At 42.8% G+C, this 21,107-nt stretch overlaps 1 protein-coding gene across 2 annotated transcripts in view; it reads right to left on the minus strand.

Annotated features, from left to right (window-relative positions):
- Window positions 1–21,107, minus strand: part of NELL1 (neural EGFL like 1) — an 808,674-nt gene that overhangs the window by 673,516 nt on the left and 114,051 nt on the right. For both annotated transcript variants that reach the window (XM_045894008.2, XM_054512010.2), the window contains exon 4: window positions 18,365–18,535. In XM_045894008.2, coding sequence (XP_045749964.1) covers window positions 18,365–18,535 — 171 coding nt within the window. The remainder of the gene's footprint in view (window positions 1–18,364; window positions 18,536–21,107) is intronic.

A 21,107-nucleotide genomic window follows, 5' to 3' on the forward strand; every position in this document is an offset into this window, starting at 1 on the left:
TGGTTCAAAAGGGGTTGTGGGGGGGGGGGGTGCCTGGGTGGCCCAGTTGGTTAAGCTACTGCCTTCAGCTCAGGTCATGATCCTGGAGTCCCAGGATCGAGTCCCGCATTGGGCTCCTCGCTCAGTGGGGAGTCTGCTTCTCCCTCTGACCCTCTCCCCTCTCATGCGCTCGTTCTCTCCCTCTCAAATAAATAAAATCTTTAAAAAAAAAAAAGGGGGGGGTGGGGGGAGGGCTTGACAAATACTTTTTTTGAAAGACTTATCATTTGATTCTGAGTATTCCAGACATATAGGTGTATATTAGAACATAAGATCTGAAGAGAACCCTAGAGCTACTTCCTTATGCCTCACCTTTCCCTCCCCACCAATGAGATTTTAGTGCCATAACGTCCTGTTCTAATTCTTCTGAGCTAGTAGAGTTTGGCACAATCATTTTATCTCTTGCAAAATTAAGAGGTGATAGATGTCTCTAGGGGATACAAATAAAATATTTGTAACATCATGGAGACTGGCTGCAGTATCTATTCAAAAGATGGTTGCTCTTGGTACATTTTCCTCAACTATGCCCTCCATCCCAGCCCATTTGCTTTATCTATTCCACCTCACTCATCAGTTCCCAAATAAGAAGGAAACCCAGCAACCCAAAATTGACCATTTTCTTTCTGGTCATTTTTTTATTTCATATTCATTTTGTGATTTTAACACATTTCCTGGAAGCAACGCTTCCAACCAGGGCAGCAGTCATCTGTTATGTACCTATCGCAAAACATCCTCACACCTATCCTTTTGGCCCTGCAAGGTCTCTCTGCCCAGGTAACTCCACTTCTTACCCATTTGGTGGCTCAGAAAAGTCAAACATCTGCTTTAATTTTTTTTTAACCAAATGTACATTTAACTCAAAGAGCTCAAAACTGAGCGATAAGATACAAAAGAAGCAGTATTTTGTGGTCATTCATTCTTTCTTTCAACAGATGGTGACTAATATGGGCTAAGCACTGTGCTAAGTTCTACAGATACAGGTATGGGGGAAATCTCTGCCATCTTGGGAGAAGGTACAAACACTTAAGCTAATAAATATACAAAGTAAGAAATGTGAAGAAAGTAAGACAGAGGAAAGGGAATAGTGAACAACGTAGTGGGAGAGTTTCTACTTTAGATGGTTTCATTGACGAGACAGCATTTGAATACTTTAAGGAAGTGAGGAAGCAAGTCAGGAGAATGTACATAGAGTATACTGGGCAGCAGAACAAATGCAAAGGCCATAATAGGGCAGGGGTGTGTGTGAAATATTAAAGCAGAATCAAGGACTCAGATGTGACTGGATCACGGGAAGCAGAGATGAGAACAGAGAAGCAGCAAGGAGCTAGAGCACCTTGGACTTTTAGGCCATGCTACAGACTCCATCGTTCACTGTAAGGGAGATGGGGAAAGTTTTGGTGAGTTTTGAGATGGGGAAAGCTTTGGCGAGTTTTTGAGTTTTGACTGTCAGGACCTAATTTAAATGCTTACTCTGGTTGAGGAGGTGAGACGAGTCTGGGAACAGGGACCTAGCCAAAGTAGAATCAGGGAAACCTGTTCCAGACTATTTTAACAATACAAGTAACAAAGGATAGTGGTTTGGAGCAGGCTGGTGCTTGTATAAGTGCTGAAAAGTGGTCAGATTCTAGATATATTATGATTAACCGAATTCTAACAGATTAGAGTTAGAGTGTGACACAAAGGAAAGATCACTCCAACTGATGGCCCAATAATCCAGTGAAGGATAATTTTCAAGGAGAGAGTAACAAATTGTGTCAAATGCAGCTGACAGGCCAAACAAGATGAAGACAAAAAATCAATCCTTGGAATTGGCAACATGGAAGTTTTGGGTGGCTTTCATGTCTCTTTGGTGCCATTATTGGGGGAAAAAAAACCTGACTAGGTCCGTAGGCCCCCCCAGGTACCAGCAGATTCAAACTCTTCGTTTTGCATGATGTCAAGAGAAGGGAAATATTTGAAGGTTACAAAGTCGAGTAGCAGTCCAAGAGCTAGGACCCAAGTCTTCTCATCTACCAGCTAGCATTCAGTGAATTTTGTTTCATAATATTTTCCTCCTACTCCTTTTACTATTGCTACTATTATACTGGTAATAAAAATTAACAATGACTAAGTGCTTATTACGTGCCAAACATAGATCTATATACTCTCTATTACTACAATTAAACCCACGATGTAGGATTATTTTTAACAAAATGATAAAACTGTGGCCCAATTAAAGTAGGCAAAGGGAAACCAGTGGAAACGGGATCTGGATATGAACACAGCAGTCAGGCTGTCATCTAAAGCCTCACTCAAACTTCCCATATTCAAATCCTCTAACGGTTGACCTGTGTCGTTGCTTCTGTTAGGGCCCTGAGCATTTCGTATCTTGGAATTGTGGGTTCATGCCAAGCTCTTCAGTGCTGTGGAAAGAATACTAGATATCGATCTGTACCTCTGAAACAAATAATGCAATATATGTTAAGAAAAAAAAAAAAAAGAAGAAGGTAGCAGGAGGGGAAGAATGAAGGGGGTGAAATCGGAGGGGGAGACGAACCATGAGAGACAATGGACTCTGAAAAACAAACTGAGGGTTCTAGAGGGGAGGGGGGTGGGAGGATGGGTTAGCCTGGTGGTGGGTATTGAGGAGGGCACATTCTGCATGGAGCACTGGGTGTTATGCACAAACAATGAATCATGGAACACTTCATCTAAAACTAATGATGTAATGTATGGGGATTAACATAAGAATTAAAAAAAAAAAAAAATACTAGATACCAGCTCTTTAAAGGCCTAGAATTCTCTCTCCATTCTGACACAGCCACTTATGCAAAGGATTCCTTCCCTCATTTGTTAATCCACTTCCTAATTCAACGACTGCCCAAGCAAGCATCCAGCCAGGTGCTGGGGACACAGCATTAAAATAAGACAAGTTGAAGTTGCTAACACTATTCACTGGAGGTCAGAGGTATGGGTCAGGAAAATAAGACACCATAAAATTGGAAACAGGTAAATGATCAAGATGATTTCACATGGCGGAAGTCCTTCAGAGACAATAAAAGAGGAGATGATTGACCTGATAAAGACTGATCGACAGTCAGTGCCACATCCCTCTCAAAGCTCAGGCACAAGACCTTCCCAAGCAATTTCCAATATAAATGTCACTGCTTTTTTTTTTGTTTTTTTTGTTTTTTTTTAAAGCAACCAGTGTCAGATTATCACAGACACAAGTAACAGGATTTACTCTTGCCAATACCACACTCTGAATAGCAAAAAACAAAAGCCAAAGGCTCGGCTTTTTCATCTATGCCTCTTAACACCATTTTGACAATTTCCTCTTTTCTGACCACATAATTAGGTTTTCCAAAAGCCTTATCCGAGAGTCCATCTTACAGAGGCTAATGTCATCACTAAGTAATTTGTAACTGGAGGGAATCTCCTCCGTATTCTGCAAGAGTTGGAATTCTAGGCTGAGATGAATGGGAGAGGAGGTCCTACAGTCTCAGCCTTGAAGGATCATCTGTTGGGTCCCGTCCCCCTGTCAGATATGCCTCTCCCTAACTGTGCTAGAGGATTGGGTGAGGATGCAGAGCCCTCTGGAGACCTACATGCTTCATCCTCAAAGCTCTCTGCTTTCCCCAAACTCCCGGCAAATCAGTGAAAACCCCTCACTGTGCACCTTTCACACTCTTCCTGCTGAGTTGGAAGGATAATTTCCATCTCACTTTTACTGATGAGCAACCCAGGACTCAAAGAGGTTAAGAAACTTGCCTAAGGACACACAGCTACGAAGTAGTGAAGCCAGAGAGTGATCCAGGGTCTCTGACTTTGAACCTGTAACAATCAGGGTCTCTGTGGGAAATAGAGAGGTTTGGTAATTTGCAGCAAATAAACTGATTATTTACAGAAGTATGAACACAGAGTAGATAAACCACAAGGGATGGTGTACTGCCACAGAGTTTATAAAAAGGGAGCAAGGGAATCTCTTTCCTAGGCATGTAAAGGCAGGGAACCCAAAAAAGGCCATCTGATAGGACCTGTGGCTTTCAGTCAAGAGGCTCAGTCAGCCCACGGTGACCCCATGGAGAAAGAGCTAGGGAAATCCTATTCTCTCTACCCCCTCCCTCACCTCCTGCCTGTTCTTCATGCTGAGGAAACTCCAAGAACCTAAATGATCAAGAATCTGCTGATGCAACCCGTTTTTCACCCTACCAGCAGGACACAACAAAGTGGAAAAGGGAGGGGAGAGAAGGTTTCTGGAGAAGCAAATGGAAGGTACTTTGCCCAGACTCCAAGGCTTTTCCCACCATCCCCCGGTCTCCCCCTTGAGGGATGACTGGAGCCAATACCTAAGCACACTCCCTCTAAAGGTGACACTTCAGTTAAGCCTCATGATTGTTCATCTTGCAAATACTGGATCACCTTTCTCACATAGCACTTAGCAAGGATGAGCTTTAGGGCAAAGCTCAGTCACGATTTTGTCAAGGTTGTATTTTCTTCTTCACTGAAATCCAGAACCCTAATTTCAGAGTTACTCCAAGTGAAAACCCTAGACCCATCTGCAAATGCCAATTCCACTGCTGCCTGGCTCTAACTCCAACAAGGTAAGCAGCAACCCACCAAGCTGGGGATTCCATCTGCAGCTTACATATAGCAAGGGAACAAGATCCAAGTATAGGAAGGAGTCAGCATCAGGCAATCAGCGAAAACCAAGGTCTGGATCTCCCCTGAGGGCAGGAAAGCGCTATCCTGCCAGAGGGGTATGCCCTGGGGTGGCGCTGACAGGAGTGCCCTGAAGCTCTGAGGTCAGTAAACAAAAGGAAACCACATCAGTTGCCTAACTATACATGTAAAGCAGTGGGAATCAAAAGCCAGGGATCAGTGGCCAAGAACGCAAGAGCTAGGAGCATGAGCAAGTGAGGAAGGGGAAGGGGAAGGCAGACCTTGGTAGAAGCTACAATCAGGCACTGGCTTCAACGGGTCTGCCATGGCACTTTATGGGGAAGGGGCCACAGCCACAAGCCAGGTTTGCCAGAGCAAAGGCCTAACAGGAGCTGCCCTGGCCACCTGGGTGGATGGACTCAAAGCAGGAGCCACAGTGGCCACTCAGATCCACTCATTCTTTCTTCTGTTTGATCGCAGCCTTACAGATGCCCTGAGGGCAGGAACAGCTGCATATATAAAGGACTCCTGATTCAACAGATACTGGAATCCCCTCCTGGGATTTGTCCTATTCACTTCTCTCAGATACGGAAGAACCATCACTATCAAATCCAGCATCAGCAAGCACCATGGTGGTATGTATTGAACTCTTACCAGGCACAGTGCTCAAGTATTGATAAGCTACGGCCACAGGGTTGACAGCCTCCCAAGACCCACTTCCTTCCCCCTCTTTGCTCAAAGTACCAGAGTCTTGTTGGGGCAGTGTGCCAGCACCATGAAAGGAAGAATGGTTAGTCTGACAATCATAGCAACCCCTTCCCCCTTTGCCAGGGGAAAGCCTCTAGAGACAATGCTGAGGATAACAGAATAGAAGGAAATAAAGGATGCACTGGTCCCAGAGGACCAGAGCACAAACTCATCTCAGGCACTGCCTCATCTCAACTTCTTTAGGTGACCATAATAATCCTTAGTTTAAGCCACTATTATTTGCAGCCAGCAACGTCCTAATACATGGGCATGGTCCTGTTTAATTCCAGTTATCCAGTGAGGGAGGCATTATCTTTATTTTAGGATTGAAGCTTAGGAAAGCTAATTAGTTTTAGGGCACATGTATTAGGACATTGCTGGCTGCAAATAACAGTGGCTTAAACTAAGGATTATTATGGTCAAAGGTTAAGCGTCATGGTCCTGGAATCCCAGGATCGAGTCCCACATCGGGCTCCCTGTTCAGCAGGGAGTCTTCTTCTCCCTCTGACCCTCCCCCTCTCATGCGCATGCACTCTCTCGCTCATTCACTCTCTCTCAAATAAAATCTTAAAAAAAAAAAGGAAAGTTAATTAACTTCGCTAAAAATCCTATAACTCGAGCCACAGCCGAAGTTGAAATCCAAGGTTGTCAAACTCCAAAAGCTTGTGATCTTAACCACTATACTTTCTCTCACTGCGTTCATGTAATGCCTGACCCAGGACAGCATGGGCTCCACACAAACAACACTTAGCATTATGCCCATGCTCCGACCATCTGACCCTCCTCACATACCCACTTCAATCTTGTAACCCCCATCTCAGCAGAGGCTAATTGCCATGGTCTCCCCTAGCTACGCAGCTGAGATGGAACATGCTGATCAAGGGCAGGGGCTCTTGGCTCCCTGCCCTGTTTCTATGGTCACTGTTGTGTGGAGCCCAAAGCAGGCGGCTACAGGCCTACAAGTGAATACCACCACATACACTGCCAAGTCACAGAACTGCCCAGAGTATCCTATAAGCCCTCATCCCTCCTGAATATGTTCCTCCTCCACACCAATGACGTGGCAAGGCTTTATTCTGCTCAATGATAATGCAACTGAGGAAGGATACATGCCAGCTCATCATTCAGGGGGAAAGTGCTTGTATATGCAAAGAAAAACCTAAAGAATGGCAATACAACTGTTAATGATCACCTCTGCACAATGGAATTAAGAGTAAGGTGATAAGAATTATATGGTTTTAAATAGCTTTCTCCTGTTATGTTATTCAGTACTATAACATATAGTCTACACAGGAAATGCATTGATAAATTTATTATTCTATCATAGAAAGCTAAAAAATACCTATACTGTAAATTTTCACCCCAACCTTCACATAGTTCCCTAGAATTTCTGTCCTCATAGCTTCTTATACACATTTTATTTTGTGAATCTGACAAGCACCTTTTATGATCTCAAAAAATTAAAGAAAAATCCACTGAGCTTCACAGTAAGGCTACACCAAAATGGCATACGATACTCATTTAAAAAAAAAAAAAATGCAAAAACCTGCCCACGGGGCTTAATTTAATGGGCTTGATAGGAAGACCTTACTGTGAGCATCTAATGCAGTTTCAAGAAGCAGACCACAGAATTTTATACTGGTGATACAGCTACCTTACAGGACCAACACATGTACCACCCAATTATGTTTGCTGTCCAGCAGAGGGGGCCCATTGGCCCTTAATCCTACCTGTGATGGGTTTACTTTCATACCCTATGTGTAAATCACCTACACTCAATTCATGCCTGCCAGAGCTCCTGCGGACACAGGACACATGTAAATTCAACTTGAGAGTGAGGCACGGTTCACCTTATGCTGTGAATCAGACCAGGAAATCACCAAAAGCCTTTTATAGATTAACTGCCTTCCTCAAGGAAAGAATAATCCTCAGAAATTCGAAGTAGAAATACTAGGATTATTTCATCTTCACCATTCCTTGTGCCTAATGTTTACAAAGCACATTGAAATTTACAACACACATTCCATGCTGGTTCTCACTGGATCCTCCCTATAACCCTGTACAAGCAGAACGGGTAGAAATGCCCATTCTGTCCAGAGAGGGGACAGAGGCGAAGAACAAGGAGACCTTTTTCTGGAACCATCTAGAAAGCTAAGATCACAGGTCAGAAGCCACAAATACAGACCCCCTAAACCAGTTTTCGTCCATTTATTCATTCATTCAGGTATTTACAAGTATCTGTTGACTACTTATTACAACGACAGCTTTATCATATACATTGGGGATACAGTCGTGAGTTCTCAGGGTGCTTACAGCCTGTGGGAAAAGCAGACATCAATGAAATGATCAAGAACTCCTCTGCAGGAAAAGGAGCACTATTTTACAGTCCAAGTATAAAACACAAGTACAAAGTCTTCGTTCTGAAGATTAAGGGTAAGTAGGATTTAGCTTGATATTCCAGAAATGGCATGTATGGAGGTCCTGTGGCATCCACGAAAATGGTTCTCTTAAGGAACTAACAGAACTGGAGGTCAGAAGAGCAGGAAAAGCAATGCAAGAGGAAACTGAAGAAGGAAACTTGGACTGGACTAGGCAAAATGTTTCAAAGCTCTATGAAGGATTGTGACTTTAATCCTAAACTTACAGGAGGCCATTAAATGCACTTACCTACATGTTGCGGTGGGAAGGGAAGTTGGTAATCAGGTTTGCAAAGTGAAGTCCTTATATATCACCCTAATGTCCATGAAAAATTGCTACCAGTGAAAGTTACTCTGAATTCAAGGTGCTCATCTATTTCCTGTGCTCGCTCTTATTAGCTCCTGCAGGCTCTAGTATGAATCTAATTAGATACCAATAAAAGTAGCAATAATGACCGATGTCCTCCTAAATGGGGGTCTCCCAGCCCCAACTCTTTATTTCACTGCCAACAGTTTAATGAGACACTGTGATTGCAAAGTCACCTTAAAGAACAGAGTTTATCACCTTGAAATCACGAGTATCAGAATTTATATTGAAACAGTATAAAACCACCCATGTAACACTGGAAACACTCTCACATTTGAAGAAATGGCCAAATGGCTCATTTGCAGTCAGTCATGATTTAAGATTAAGTCCTTGGCCATTACACATCAGCAGAGAGGTACATGCAAGCCATATAAATCACACGAGGATGATGGGCCATTCGAAGGCCTGACCCGATATGCTCTCTGTGGTACTGAGACCATGAACCTGCCTATCAACATTCAGATTCCAGGAAGGAAGAGGAGTCTAAAAACAATACCACAGAAGCCCTCAGAAGTCTGAAGACCAACAGTGGTTGGAATGCACAACAAGGGAGATTTTAGTGCCACAGGGAAATGGTCCCATGAGGTGATTAGCATCCCCTGTTTTAGAAAGTAGCACATGTAACTTGGCCTTTGTTTTCTTCAGTTTATAAATGGAATACATTGTACTCTTTCCATGAGAAGTTACAAGTGTTCTCTTGTCACATGAGGGTGCTAAAAAAATAAAGAGGAAAAAAAATGGAATGACTGGTGAAGAAGAAGCTCCCTGAAGAAATAAGGACAGACCTCTAAACACTGGTTCCAGGCGGCAAAGACTCTCCGGGATGAGTCCCTTTCTCTTTTCAGCACCTCACAAGTCCCCATCTAGAAGACTGCAATAATATCTACTTCAGAGAGCTACAGTGAAGATCAAGTGACTAGAGGAATCATCTCTAAAGAAATGCAAAACACTAACTTCAACTCCCTAATGACTAAGCAAGAAGTCTGAGCTTCCCCCAGCATGGTGCTGGGCCTCTGAGGCTAAAATGTCAAAGAATTCAAGAAATAGGAATCATACATTCCCCACCTCTTTCCTTGCCGGTGCTTCAAAGATAGCATCAGACCTGGAGAGCAGGTATTAGCAAAAGTGCAGGGAGCGAATGAGTGAGTCAAGTGCTATGGTGAGAATGTACCAGGATGTCACAGCCTGGAGCCGTTTACGTCCAGTGGAAATTAAAATTCCATTCTAGTTAATAGAGGCATGCTAAGTGTCTCAAGAAGCCAGCTGATGGCCTACACCCCAAGCATGTAAGTTCCTGTGTGTGAAGTTTGCTATCAGGAAAGTGATACCCTCCGACTAAGAGACTCTAATGAGTAGAGACGTAGCCTGACATTCCTGGGGAAGAATTACAGACAACAGCATCACAGAGGCCTTTTAAAGAGAAGGGGAATTATTTTCACTCTAACTGCCTGGGGAACACCCTCCAGTGAGGGCCCAGACATATTAACCAACCAGCTGGCTTAGTGGCTCTGGAACTACTGCTGGGAGAACATAAGAAATTAAGAAGGACAAGCTGAGGGACAAAAGTCAACTGAATTTAGGGGTAGAGTAGGGAAAACAATGTGCAGAAACCTTTTCCTTCCAAGCTTCCTCATCCTCACACCACACTGCCACCCCTGCCATACTCCACCCCCCACCAAAAAAGGCAACCAAATAGGTACAACTATATATCTGTTTCTTTGTATCCAACCACTCTGGCTACTTTTTGAGTTTCCAGAAAGAGGTATTTCTTTGCAATAGTGTAGGAAATCTATTCAACGACCACATTAATACCCCTGATCTAACTAAAAAACTAATGCAGTATTTGGATTTTTTGTCCCAACTAAAAAGTCCTCATGGCTCATGCATTTTCTATTCCCCAATGCTCTATTCCAACAAGTGAATAAGAGGAACAGAGACAATATATATTGTATTCTTTAGAAAGACAAGATTCCTTCCATCACATATATTGTCCTGCTTTGACTTTTCTCTCCTTGCTTTCCTTTTTAAAAAATAACGGTGCATATCAAAGAGACAATAAAATTGTAACAATAAAGATGCAAGCATCGATATGTTTCCTACAAGAACACATTTATTTCTCTTGCAGCCTATTTCCCCTTCCATTTACCCAGTATAGACCCCTGTCCATGCAATACAGTGACAACTCAGGATGTGTCTGAAGGCATGTAGATGTAATCACTAGAGCTGGAAATGCAGTCCTGTTTTCCTTTCTATTCTAATACATCTTTGGTCCCACATATGCAATAAAGCGCCTTCTTGTCCATCTACTCATGGCCTCAGGTAGCCAACAAGTCACCAAATAAAGGATAGATTCTATTGTATTCCTTTGCAGTCTTCTCCATTTACAAACCTAGAAACACCGGAGTGCAATTCATTAAGCCCTCTAGGGAATAAGAAGAAAAGATGAAGGTTCTTAAAAGACAAAATTAGAAACAGGTCTGCTGGGTGCCTGGGTGGCTCAGTTGATTAGGCGACTGCCTTCGGCTCAGGTCATGATCCTGGAGTCCCGGGATCGAGTCCCACATCGGGCTCCCTGCTCTGCAGGGAGTCTGCTCCTCCCTCTGACCCTCCCCCCTCATGTGCTCTCTGTCTCTCTCATTCTCTCTGTCTCAAATAAAAATAAATAAAATCTTTAAAAAAAAAAAAGAAACAGGTCTGCTACTGATGTCTTTAGAAGATAGGGCAAAGTTAAACGTGGAACCTACCTAATGAGGTTGGAATGAATAAGCCACAGGGTACACAGCATGGGTAGAAACGAGAGAGGCTCAGTCAGAATGAGGTATTCAATACTCTAATGTCTAGGCTGCCTAACAATTAAGTAGCTACTCTCCACTTGGCCAAAGAATCTACAACATTGGCCACCTGGATCTTTAGATCCAGTCTCCCCCATTATTTCTCTATAGCTTGGCAGCAAAGGTTTTTCTTCCTTCAGGGTTCGAAAGAAATGTTCCTCAACAGCACAACTATACATCTATACATCTACTGACTACGGTGCACTGCTCTATCTTGTAGGTCATCCATCTACCAAGGCCTTCACCGCCAGGTCAGCCAGCATCCCCAAAAGGCTGTCCATAGTCACATATCTGTGGCAGAACACTCAAAGAAATAAAGAGCACAAGATGGGAGAGAACAAGAAGCAAACATCCTTTAGCATCTAATAACGCATATGCAACACCTACTCCAGCAAAAGGAGAGATAAGTGAGAAAAAAAGATTGGGCAGTTAGGGTAAGTAGTCTGCTCACCAGCAGCATGCTGTAATGTCAACCCATATATCAATTCAAGTCATTGCAAACCCTCTGCTGGTATGTACTACATAAGGAGCCCTGCGAAGGCAGCAAGGCTGAGTTGCTCTCCAGGGTCCTGATGATTGAAAAAAGAAAAGCATGCCCTAAGTAAATCAGAGACAGCCCAGACGGTCAGAGACACAAGGAAACCTAAGAATCACCTGGTCCTATAGCCCCTTACTGTACTTAGAGAGCTAAGGCCCAGAGACAGGACATTACTTCAAGGTCATATGAATTTAACAATCTTTCAGCTCCCGTTTGCAGTCCAGAACATTCTACTTAGAAAAGCCAGATTTTCCAAGTAGGAAAGCAAAAACTATTTTGTTTAGGAAATTGTAACAAGTGAGTTTCTGCATTCAGTAAAATTTCACCTAGTTTTTTATCTCCTCATAAAAGCTGCGATAATTTTGGCTTCTGAGACAGGGAGGAAGAAGTAAATTTCTGCACCTCCTCTCTCACATGAATAAAAAGGGAAAGACACCAAACTGCATTCTCAAGGCCCTGCTAGGATCAACAAAAAACCTTATCACAATGGAGAGGTTTCCTTCCCTATTCACCATATTTACCCATTTTTAAAGAGATGCTGCAATTACATATTTTTTAAAAGGGACTCCACTGATATAAACACCATGTACCTTTCTGTTGTGTTACAAACCATAGAACCAAAGTTATTGGAGAAGAGTACCTAAGATTTAGCCATCAGAGTAACTTCAAGGACCCGATTGTCCTCAAACCCTACCTTGCACCATAGATCCACATTACACACTAGGTCCTCATCCATCGGACATGAGCTACTCTCTGCATACAGGTGAAAATCTGACTACACTGAATTCTTTTCCAATATATTTTAACATCTTTTCTTTCTGATAGTATAAGTCTATAGTACTTCGTGAAGCTGTATAAAGCAGCTTGAAATTATCAAGATTTGGCACCCTCTCTTGCTACATTCCTACAACAACACTGTGTTAGAAGAGTCACTACTATTTCCATTGTACAGATGCAAGCATGGTCCCCAGCAAATGAGTGAATGAACAAACTAAGACTCTTCAAGGAATGTAAGACACAAATGGCCTGATTTCACACTCCCGAATAATGTATGTAAATCACATTTTATAAATGGCAAAACCAAGACAAAGATTCAGTGTTCATTTCAGTCTAGATTAAGCCACAGAGAAGAGCTCTTCCTTCCCTTTCCTGCCCTCCCCCCCCCATACTTCCTTCTCTGGCCCTTCCTGCAAGCTTTCCCTCAACGTGATACCACTCACACACACACACTCCTCTCTCACTGGCACTATGACTGGCTACGTAATGCTTATAAGACGAACCTCATTGCATGCTGAATTCCCATGTGACTGGTACAGAATCAAATCACACAGGTACAAAACTGTAAAGCTGAAGAAATTGTAATGCATTTTCACCTGGGTTGGTAAGAGACTGAGAGGCTCTTCCACATCTCCATCTCTCCCTCCTGTGATCTACCAAACTTGAATGTCTCCACCAGGAATCCAGCAATCCATCACATACAGCCTTACAACATCTCTTTGTACTGGTGCCTTATACGGTTACTTAAATTTACACACAGGTATATCTATCTCTCTAGCTCACTTGTCCTTTCTCCCTGGACAGAAGATCTAGAGCCGCTGGCTTAGTTGGACATGAGGCTCATGCTGGCTTCTCAATTTTAACTTCATTTCAGTAAGTTGTGTGCATGTGTTCCTGTTTGTGAAGTGAATCATCTATCCAGGCAAGAAACCAGGAGATTGAGTTTTGGCCAAGATCTCTTGGAAGCTGTAGCCTTCATTTCCCCCTCCTGACTGTAGTGGAAATGTTTATAAAATCAACGTAGTATGTTATACATGTGGCTTAACTACCTTAAGGAATTTGGGTTTAACAAGATGTTTGTAAATACTTTAGGAGCTCCCTGGGAAGAAAATGCCTTATTAATGTATTTCATTATTAAAAAAAAAAAAAAAAAAACTAGAAACAGATGCTCGTACCCTGAAGTTAGTCTGAAATATCAGACAAAAATGGTGAATTACTGACTTGTTCAGTGATTTATAGTAAGTTTTTTTCTAATTCTGCATGCTCAAGATCAGTTGTATGCAAAAATTCAATGTGCTCTGCAGTAAACAAACAGCATGTGTTAGAAGTAAAATGTGTTTGTTGTCCAGACTGTAACCATTAACTTCCTGTCAGAGTGGACAATCGAGCCGCCCATGTGTGTACACACTCATACAAGTCTGAACAAATGAGGTCAGGGTTCAGAGTTCTGTTGCACTATGGCTGTTTTAAGAGATTTTTTTTTCCCAGCAGTGAGGCAACAGGAGGTTGGCTTAGAGTAGGGATACCTGCATATTGCACAAAGTGCTGGCCAAAGGGTAGGTGAATGTGCCATTTGAATGATAAACACTTCTCAGTCTGTCCCTTAGCTACTGAGAAGCTCAGCTCCAGTCATTTCCAGACCAAGATGCTGGGAGTGACCATTTTCAGTTCTCTCCACTGCTCAGCTGCTATCACAAGTTGTCATATCAGCCTACTAATAGGACTTCAGTTCAAGTCCATGCTTTCTCTGGTATCTGGGGACCAGGGCCAATCACTATAGGGGGCCCTGCTTGTTTCAGAATTCAAAGTGACTGAGTGAATAAGCCATGAACTTCCTGATGGCAAGGACTTATTTCTCTGCATCCTCCACAGCCTGGCAGAGAGTGTCCAATATATTAATTTGAGGAGTTGATGGAAAGGTAAAAGTTACCAAAGGGGAGGAAAGAAAATCTTCTGAGGTAAACAGAACACATATGCACCAAATCCCAGGTTTCACTGGATTCTGGGCTCTTGAATAATGGGAAGAGGCCACAAGGTGAACAGAGAATGGAAGGAGAGAATCTGAGGAAGGTTAGTGCAGACCTCATTCTTGTCTTTGTTGGAACTGTTAATAAAAAGGCAGCTGGAGAAAAACCCAAGGCACTGGAGATAATCAGGCTAGCCGCCCAAGTGAATGGTTCCTTTTCTGTTTCTAGCTTGAGGTAATCTGCTACCCATTCTTTGGGAGCTTCTAAGACTAGGCCCAGCTAAACAGCTAAAGCAGGAAGAAAAGTGTTAGTCTCCACAGCAAGCAGAAAGTGTAAGACGACCAACTAAAATAGCAGTCACTTTTCTTATGACTATTAGTGTAATTAGGTCTGAAAAGACAGTCTCTCAATTCTCATCTTAAAAAAGGAGGAAAATCTCACCACATACCAGTTCCTCAGAGCAATGCAATTGCCCAGGAAATCTTCCTATTGCAAATGTTTTTATGGTCCTGGAAACGTCTGTATTTCTCCCCTGGGAAGACTCTTTCATGTGTTTTTGACTATGTCCCGGAAAGTACAGGTCATGAACACTTTACGGAGGTAATGTGCAGGGATAGAAAGACTAAGGCTTGGGAGTTAGATCTCGGTTCAAAGTTTTGGCTGTATGCTTATTACACATGACTGAGACTGAGTTATTGATCTTTGAGCCTTTCTAATTCCAAATCTGTAAAATAGGTCTAATAAAATTGTCCCCACATGACTATCCTAAGGAATATTATGGCCAGCATGTTATCTGGCCTCTGGTAGATGCCCAAATGTAGGTCTTTCCCCCATGCTAATGAAATGAGTTTCATTAGTAAGATTCCATATCTTACCCACACAACTCCAAGGATCAGCAACCTAAGACGTGTGGAAGGAAAATACTAGAAAGGAGCAAACTGCTCACACTGAATCAGGCTCTGGCCTTCCCTCAGCTCCCAAGTCCAGTGCCATGGTCCCCCACTGTTGGGCTGAACAGCCTAGCACTTAGAATGCTCATGAATCAGACTTGGGTCCAAATCCTAGTACAGCCACTTACTGCTAGAAGCAGGACTGCAGACATATAATGTAATCTCAGCTCCGTCATTTTAAGGCAAGAAAGTAAACATGAGTATGGGATGAACTAATCTATCTAAAATGCTTAGCACTGTGCCTAGCACAAGTCAACATTCAAATATTATCACATCACCATTTGTCACCTAGCCAGCAGAACTCTAGTGGATGACAGGTTGAGAAAAAGTACACCTCTAAGGGGAAAAGCCATCAAAAAGAACCTCAGGAGTATTAAATGCATAGCTTTAAGAGTAAAAATCAGCCTCTGGGAGAGTGGCCTATATAAGTAGACCAGCATCTTGATAAATGGACCAGAGCCTCCGCCACCCTAGAATCAGCTAGAGCTGCTGGGAAGAAACTTGTAAAGAAGGTAAGCCCATGTTATTCCCTAGACACTACTTTCTCTTTCCTTAATCTTTTCTTCTTCTTTCCTGGGGGCTCTGATGCAAGTACTTGGTTTTCCAAGGTCCCTCACTTTTCGTTGCAGCCTAGCCTCTTCCTCAGCTTCCTCCCCCTTCCACCTAAAGCAGCGGTTTTGAAATACCATTCCATGTACCAAGGCTAGACTGCCTGCCGAAGAACTACATGGAGAGCTTGTTACAAATACAGCTTCTCAGAAGTTTCTACCCTCAGGAAATCTGATCCAGCAGATCAGAGATGGGGCCTGGTCACCCAGTCTTTTTTATAAATCCCCCAGTAATTCTTAGGTGTCATCATGTCTGGGAATTACACCAAAAATCACTTTTACCTCTTCTGTGGCCCAGTTGTCCTGGGCCTTTCTTTCCCCTGACCTACCTAAAAACCTCATCTGTGTTTGGGCCCATGAATCATTAACTGGCAACAACTTTACATTCTCCTTCCAAGATCTTATATAAAGAACATGTTAGGTCATGAACTAAAATATGATAAATTTCAAGAAAAATGAAGAGAGATTCGGAATCCCCCTCAGTCCATTCTTTATAAATGGGGCTGACCTTATAAAATACTGTGGGCTCCAGCTCTCCCGTCCTCTCTCCACTTTCCTAGTGGAAAGGCCAAGGTAGCCAAGAAGGACATACAGGGTATGAAAGTTCAGAGACAAAGAGGTACCCTAAGTGTGCAGAATCAACAACGAACACTGTACTGAGCATCAGAAACTAAGCACCACCCAGAGCACCTTATATGGATTATCTCATTCAGCACTCCTATCTATAGGTATTATCCCAGTTTACAAATTTAAAAATAGAGATGCAAAGAAATTAACTTGCCCAAATTCAGAGCAGACAAGTGGTTGAGGAGGTCAGTAAAAGAGTATTTCATAGGAACCAGAGAATCCGTGGAAGTGTGAAACGTTAGATTAGCAGAGACATAGCCTTTCCTCTTTTTCCTTCTCCAGAGAGATTAGAAAAAAAGATGATAAAACTTTTGGAAGGAGGAAACAAAAAAAACTACACAGCAAGAAACCAGCAGTATCCCCCAGACTTTTCAGGAGCCAATTACTGAACTAGAGCTTTAAGGTCCCTTTCTGACCTGTGGCATAGGACATGCAGGGACTTTCCGCTCTCCCACTGGGGGAGCGTACAGATGGTGAGCAGGGCAACAACAAGAATGCTAACTGGACTAGAGTTCTGGAAAACTGAAGGGGCCAATGAGCTCTTGAAAGTGGAAAGGAGGATGGCAGCAGAGGGCCAGCTTTCTCCAGGCTGCCCATGCTAGGACAATATGGTGAAAAGGAGCCCGTGGTTCTACGGAAACTTTGTCCAGACTCACTTATTATAATGTGGCTGAAGTCACAATTCTTCCCCAAGTCCAGAAAGTAGCTTAAATAAATCAAAATGGACCACAACTCATTTCAAGATGGCAGAAGCTCCCTTATGCCTGCCATTAATTTCTGTTCTCTGCCCTTCCTGGCCCTTTTCCAAAAGAAACTGCAGAGCTGGAATTGCAAGCACATTCGAGTACCTCCTCATCAGAAATGGAGTCTGGAGCTGATTAACCTTAGATTTTTTTTTTTTTCTTCCTGTTCAGTTCCAGAAAGGAGGTTGTCCCCAACATGCCAGTTCCTTATCCTGGGCCTAATGGAACAAGGCCTGTGTCTGAACAGTCATTTTGACAGTACCATTAACAAGAACCAAAGATTCATGGGCACTGCTCGCAATGCCAAAAACTTTCTCTGTGAGATCACTCTCCACAAGGATTTTCAGTGGATTCTAGAGAGATCAAAACCTTCCCCTCAACCACCATTAGCCAGTTGTCCAGCCACAAATGATCCAATGGAGACCACGAGTCTTTTTTCAGCTCAAAGTAAACCTGACTCCAGTGTCCTACAATGGGGGATGAGATCTCCTTTCCACCCTAATTTCACGACGCCCGATGAAATCCCCCCAGGTCACACAAACGGTCTTGCCAACCACTGGCAAACCGAAAGGCTCATTCCTTTGCAGAGAATGGATGGGGTCAATTCCCAAAGATTCAAAGCACAGCCTCTTTAAAAAGCCTCCATTTGGAAAAGATATTTAAGCAAAGCTGTGCTTGATGAAGTGAAAGAGAATTAGTTGCTTCAGGGGCACGGGCTTCTCAGCTTCATTCGAAGGTAGACGGGCTCATTCACTTCCAAGTCGAACGAACTCAACAACAATATATCATAGTTAACTGTGATCACAGCTCCATGAAATTTCAGCTGGTGCTGAAGTCCGCGGAGGTACACTTACTATTCCCCAATCTGTAATCACCCTTTTGTACATTTGTTCCTAATCACAGGATACGGTTTCATCTTAATGAACTGTTTTCTTAGCATATTACAGTTGGTCATTTCAGCACATTTAATGGCCCATTTGGTAACTTAAATTACAATTAGGGACCCTTGGTTTTTATTTCCCAGCAAGGCCTGGAGGGGTTTGATATTTTTCCCCCTTCCCGCTACTTGATTTCAAGGACAGAATTGCAGAAGAACAGAAGCACAGACCTACCTGTTGCAGTCGACGTGGAGCAGGAGATGAGAGGCACTAAGGGACAACGCGACCTTGTGCCACTGTCCATCTGCCAGCCGGTACGGAAGCACCTCGGTCCTGGGCTTCCCGTTATGCATATAGTGGTATCGGATCTCATCCCTCAGACCACTGCTCTCCAGTTCAAAATAGCTGCATGTAAAGGAACAAAAACTTGATTTTACTTCTGGATCTCCCAGTCATCAATCCTCACTACTTCTCTACCACCTTTCTCAGAATCTGCAATTAGCTACACATGACACAAAGATCTCCTAACCAAAAATCAATTGTACTGCATGGAATCCAATTCACCTGTTGGAGAACCTCACCGTGACACCTTGAGCCTCTGAAATGGGTACCGATTGATCCACTGTGAAGAGAGCCACAAGCTTACCGAAGCATGGTGTAGGGTCTCTTCCAATACCTAGAAGTACAGTTCAGAACCCTCTATTGTCTAAAAAAAGCCTATTCACGTAGAATGGACTTAATGATGCTTACTTTCATTACTGCCATATTTACTTTTTCAAGAATTAAAGGACGAAAGAAATGACTTTGGATTATCAGAGACTGAAATAAATTTAGGTAAGATAACTTTACTAAACACATTCCCCCTGGACAAAAACCTTTGGACAACAATTCTTAGAGAAGGAGGAGAGGAATGGTTGAAGCTACTCACGTATGGACCAGTATTTCATATTATCATGTCATGAGACATGTAATTGAGTCTTTTCTTTCCCCCAGATTGTTGGGGCATTGTCCAGATCCATGAAAAACTCAGCACCACCACTGCAGTCTGCACTTTTGTCATAAAATGCAGAAGTTTGGGACACTCCTCAGGCATGCACCGGGACTGATACTTTCAGTGGCAGACCATTTAGTCTAAGCCTCTGAAATGCATCATCGTTGTCATTAAATCAGGCCTATTCTCACTGCCAGGCATTGCACTAAACATTCAACATACTATCTAACTTCTCACCTCTACAAACCCAGAAGGCTGATATTCTCGCTCTTTAAATGTTAAAAAACAGATTCTGGAATTAATCTACCTGAGCCGTAATTTAAACTCCGGTCTAAATTTGCCAGCCCATGTGTTTTCTATCAGCTTGCTGTCAATCTCAGAGGCACAATGACCAACAAGTAAGGATGGCCTCACCTGGCGCTGTCTCCCAGCAATTCATTCGTACAGACAACTCAAAAACGACCTGCCTATGTAGGACCTAAACCAAGTTCCATTCCTAGATTTGAAAGGACCTACTGTTTCTCTTCTAATCAGCTGAGTTGGCCTAACCCCACTGACCAGACCGTAATTTAATCTAAAACACAAAAAGTACCTTCTATGAGCACTGAAATGAATAGATCCTGAAACTCACCCTCTATTACGCAGGACTCCCAAGTCATGGGACAAAGGACAAATGCATATTTCTTGCTTATCTTTCACAGGGATCCTCCCAAGAGAGCAGTGCTGGGGAAGATCAGACTCTGACCTACGTACCTCACACTAGACAGAATCAGGCCCAAGATCACAAACCAAGGTTACTTATACTATTGCAGCTAACTCCTGGGCTCAGGTACACACTTATTAGTAATAATCCAATACATATTTTATAAGACTGCAGAAAAGAAAATCCCTTAACATGGGAGACATTCATTTTAAGGGAATTCTCCAAATTGCTTCCAAGCAGCTAGAACATTGAAAGAATCAAAATCTGAGAACTTAAAAGGTCAGGAAGACCTTAGAGATTATCTGGTCATTCATTAATTCATTCAACGTTTTGTTACTGAACACATAGTAAAGGGCTAAAAAAAGGATTTAAAATACAGATCTTGTTCTCAAGATGCTCTGAGACTAGCAGAAAAGGAAATAAAACGCGGCCCTCACACAAAAAAAGTCAGAAGCAAATGCAAGACAAAGGAAGCGGTCATGTCATGTGCTAGGAATGGACTCACTGCTTTCATAAATGTCATCTCATTTAATTTCCTCAAGTTAGATATTTTTATCCCTGTTTTACAGAGTTCACTTGTGATTAGGGATTTTAAGTACCTTACCCAAGACCATGCAGTTTCTGAATTTAAAAAGCAGCATGATTTTGGGTAAGAGACCTCACCAAGATCATCATGAGAAATCTCTCAATTACTTCATTTTGACCAATAAGCTACTGTTGCAAGAAGGGACAGGACCTTAAAGAGGATGTGAAAGACAATTAGAAATGCTCCTATTGATCACCTGATAGCTCAGATGCCTGGGTGGCTCTGTTGGTTAAGCCACTGCCTCCGGCTCAGGTCATGATCCTGGAGTCTGGGGATCGAGTCCTGCATTGGGCTCCCTGCTCAGCAGGGAGTCTGCTTCTCCCTCTGACCCTCCCCCTTCTCATGCTCTATCTCATTCTCTCTCTCAAATAAATAAAATCTTTAAAAAAAAAAAGATCACCTGATAGAATTTTTAAAAAAGCGGGGGGCAGGCAGAGCTATTTAACCAGGTTCAATCGTTGTTCCTGGGGTTATGGCTTCATTGAGCAAGAGCTCATTACCCACATACCTCGTAAAGATTACTGTAGCAAGCTATTACCTCAGGGTAGTCTCAAACCTACAGCTCCAAGAGAAGAAATCTGCCCTACTGTTAGGCAAAATAGATACTTGTGTCTTAGGGCAAAGTTTCTGACAGCATCGTGCGCATATTCAAGAAGTGCTGTATTCCAAACTTAGATGAAGTCAGAATGGGGTGTTT

The sequence above is a fragment of the Mirounga angustirostris genome, unplaced genomic scaffold (genome assembly GCF_029215605.1).
Source record: "Mirounga angustirostris isolate CCGP_5_RB_7025 unplaced genomic scaffold, mMirAng1.0.hap1 SCAF_13, whole genome shotgun sequence".
NCBI lineage: Eukaryota > Metazoa > Chordata > Mammalia > Carnivora > Phocidae > Mirounga > Mirounga angustirostris.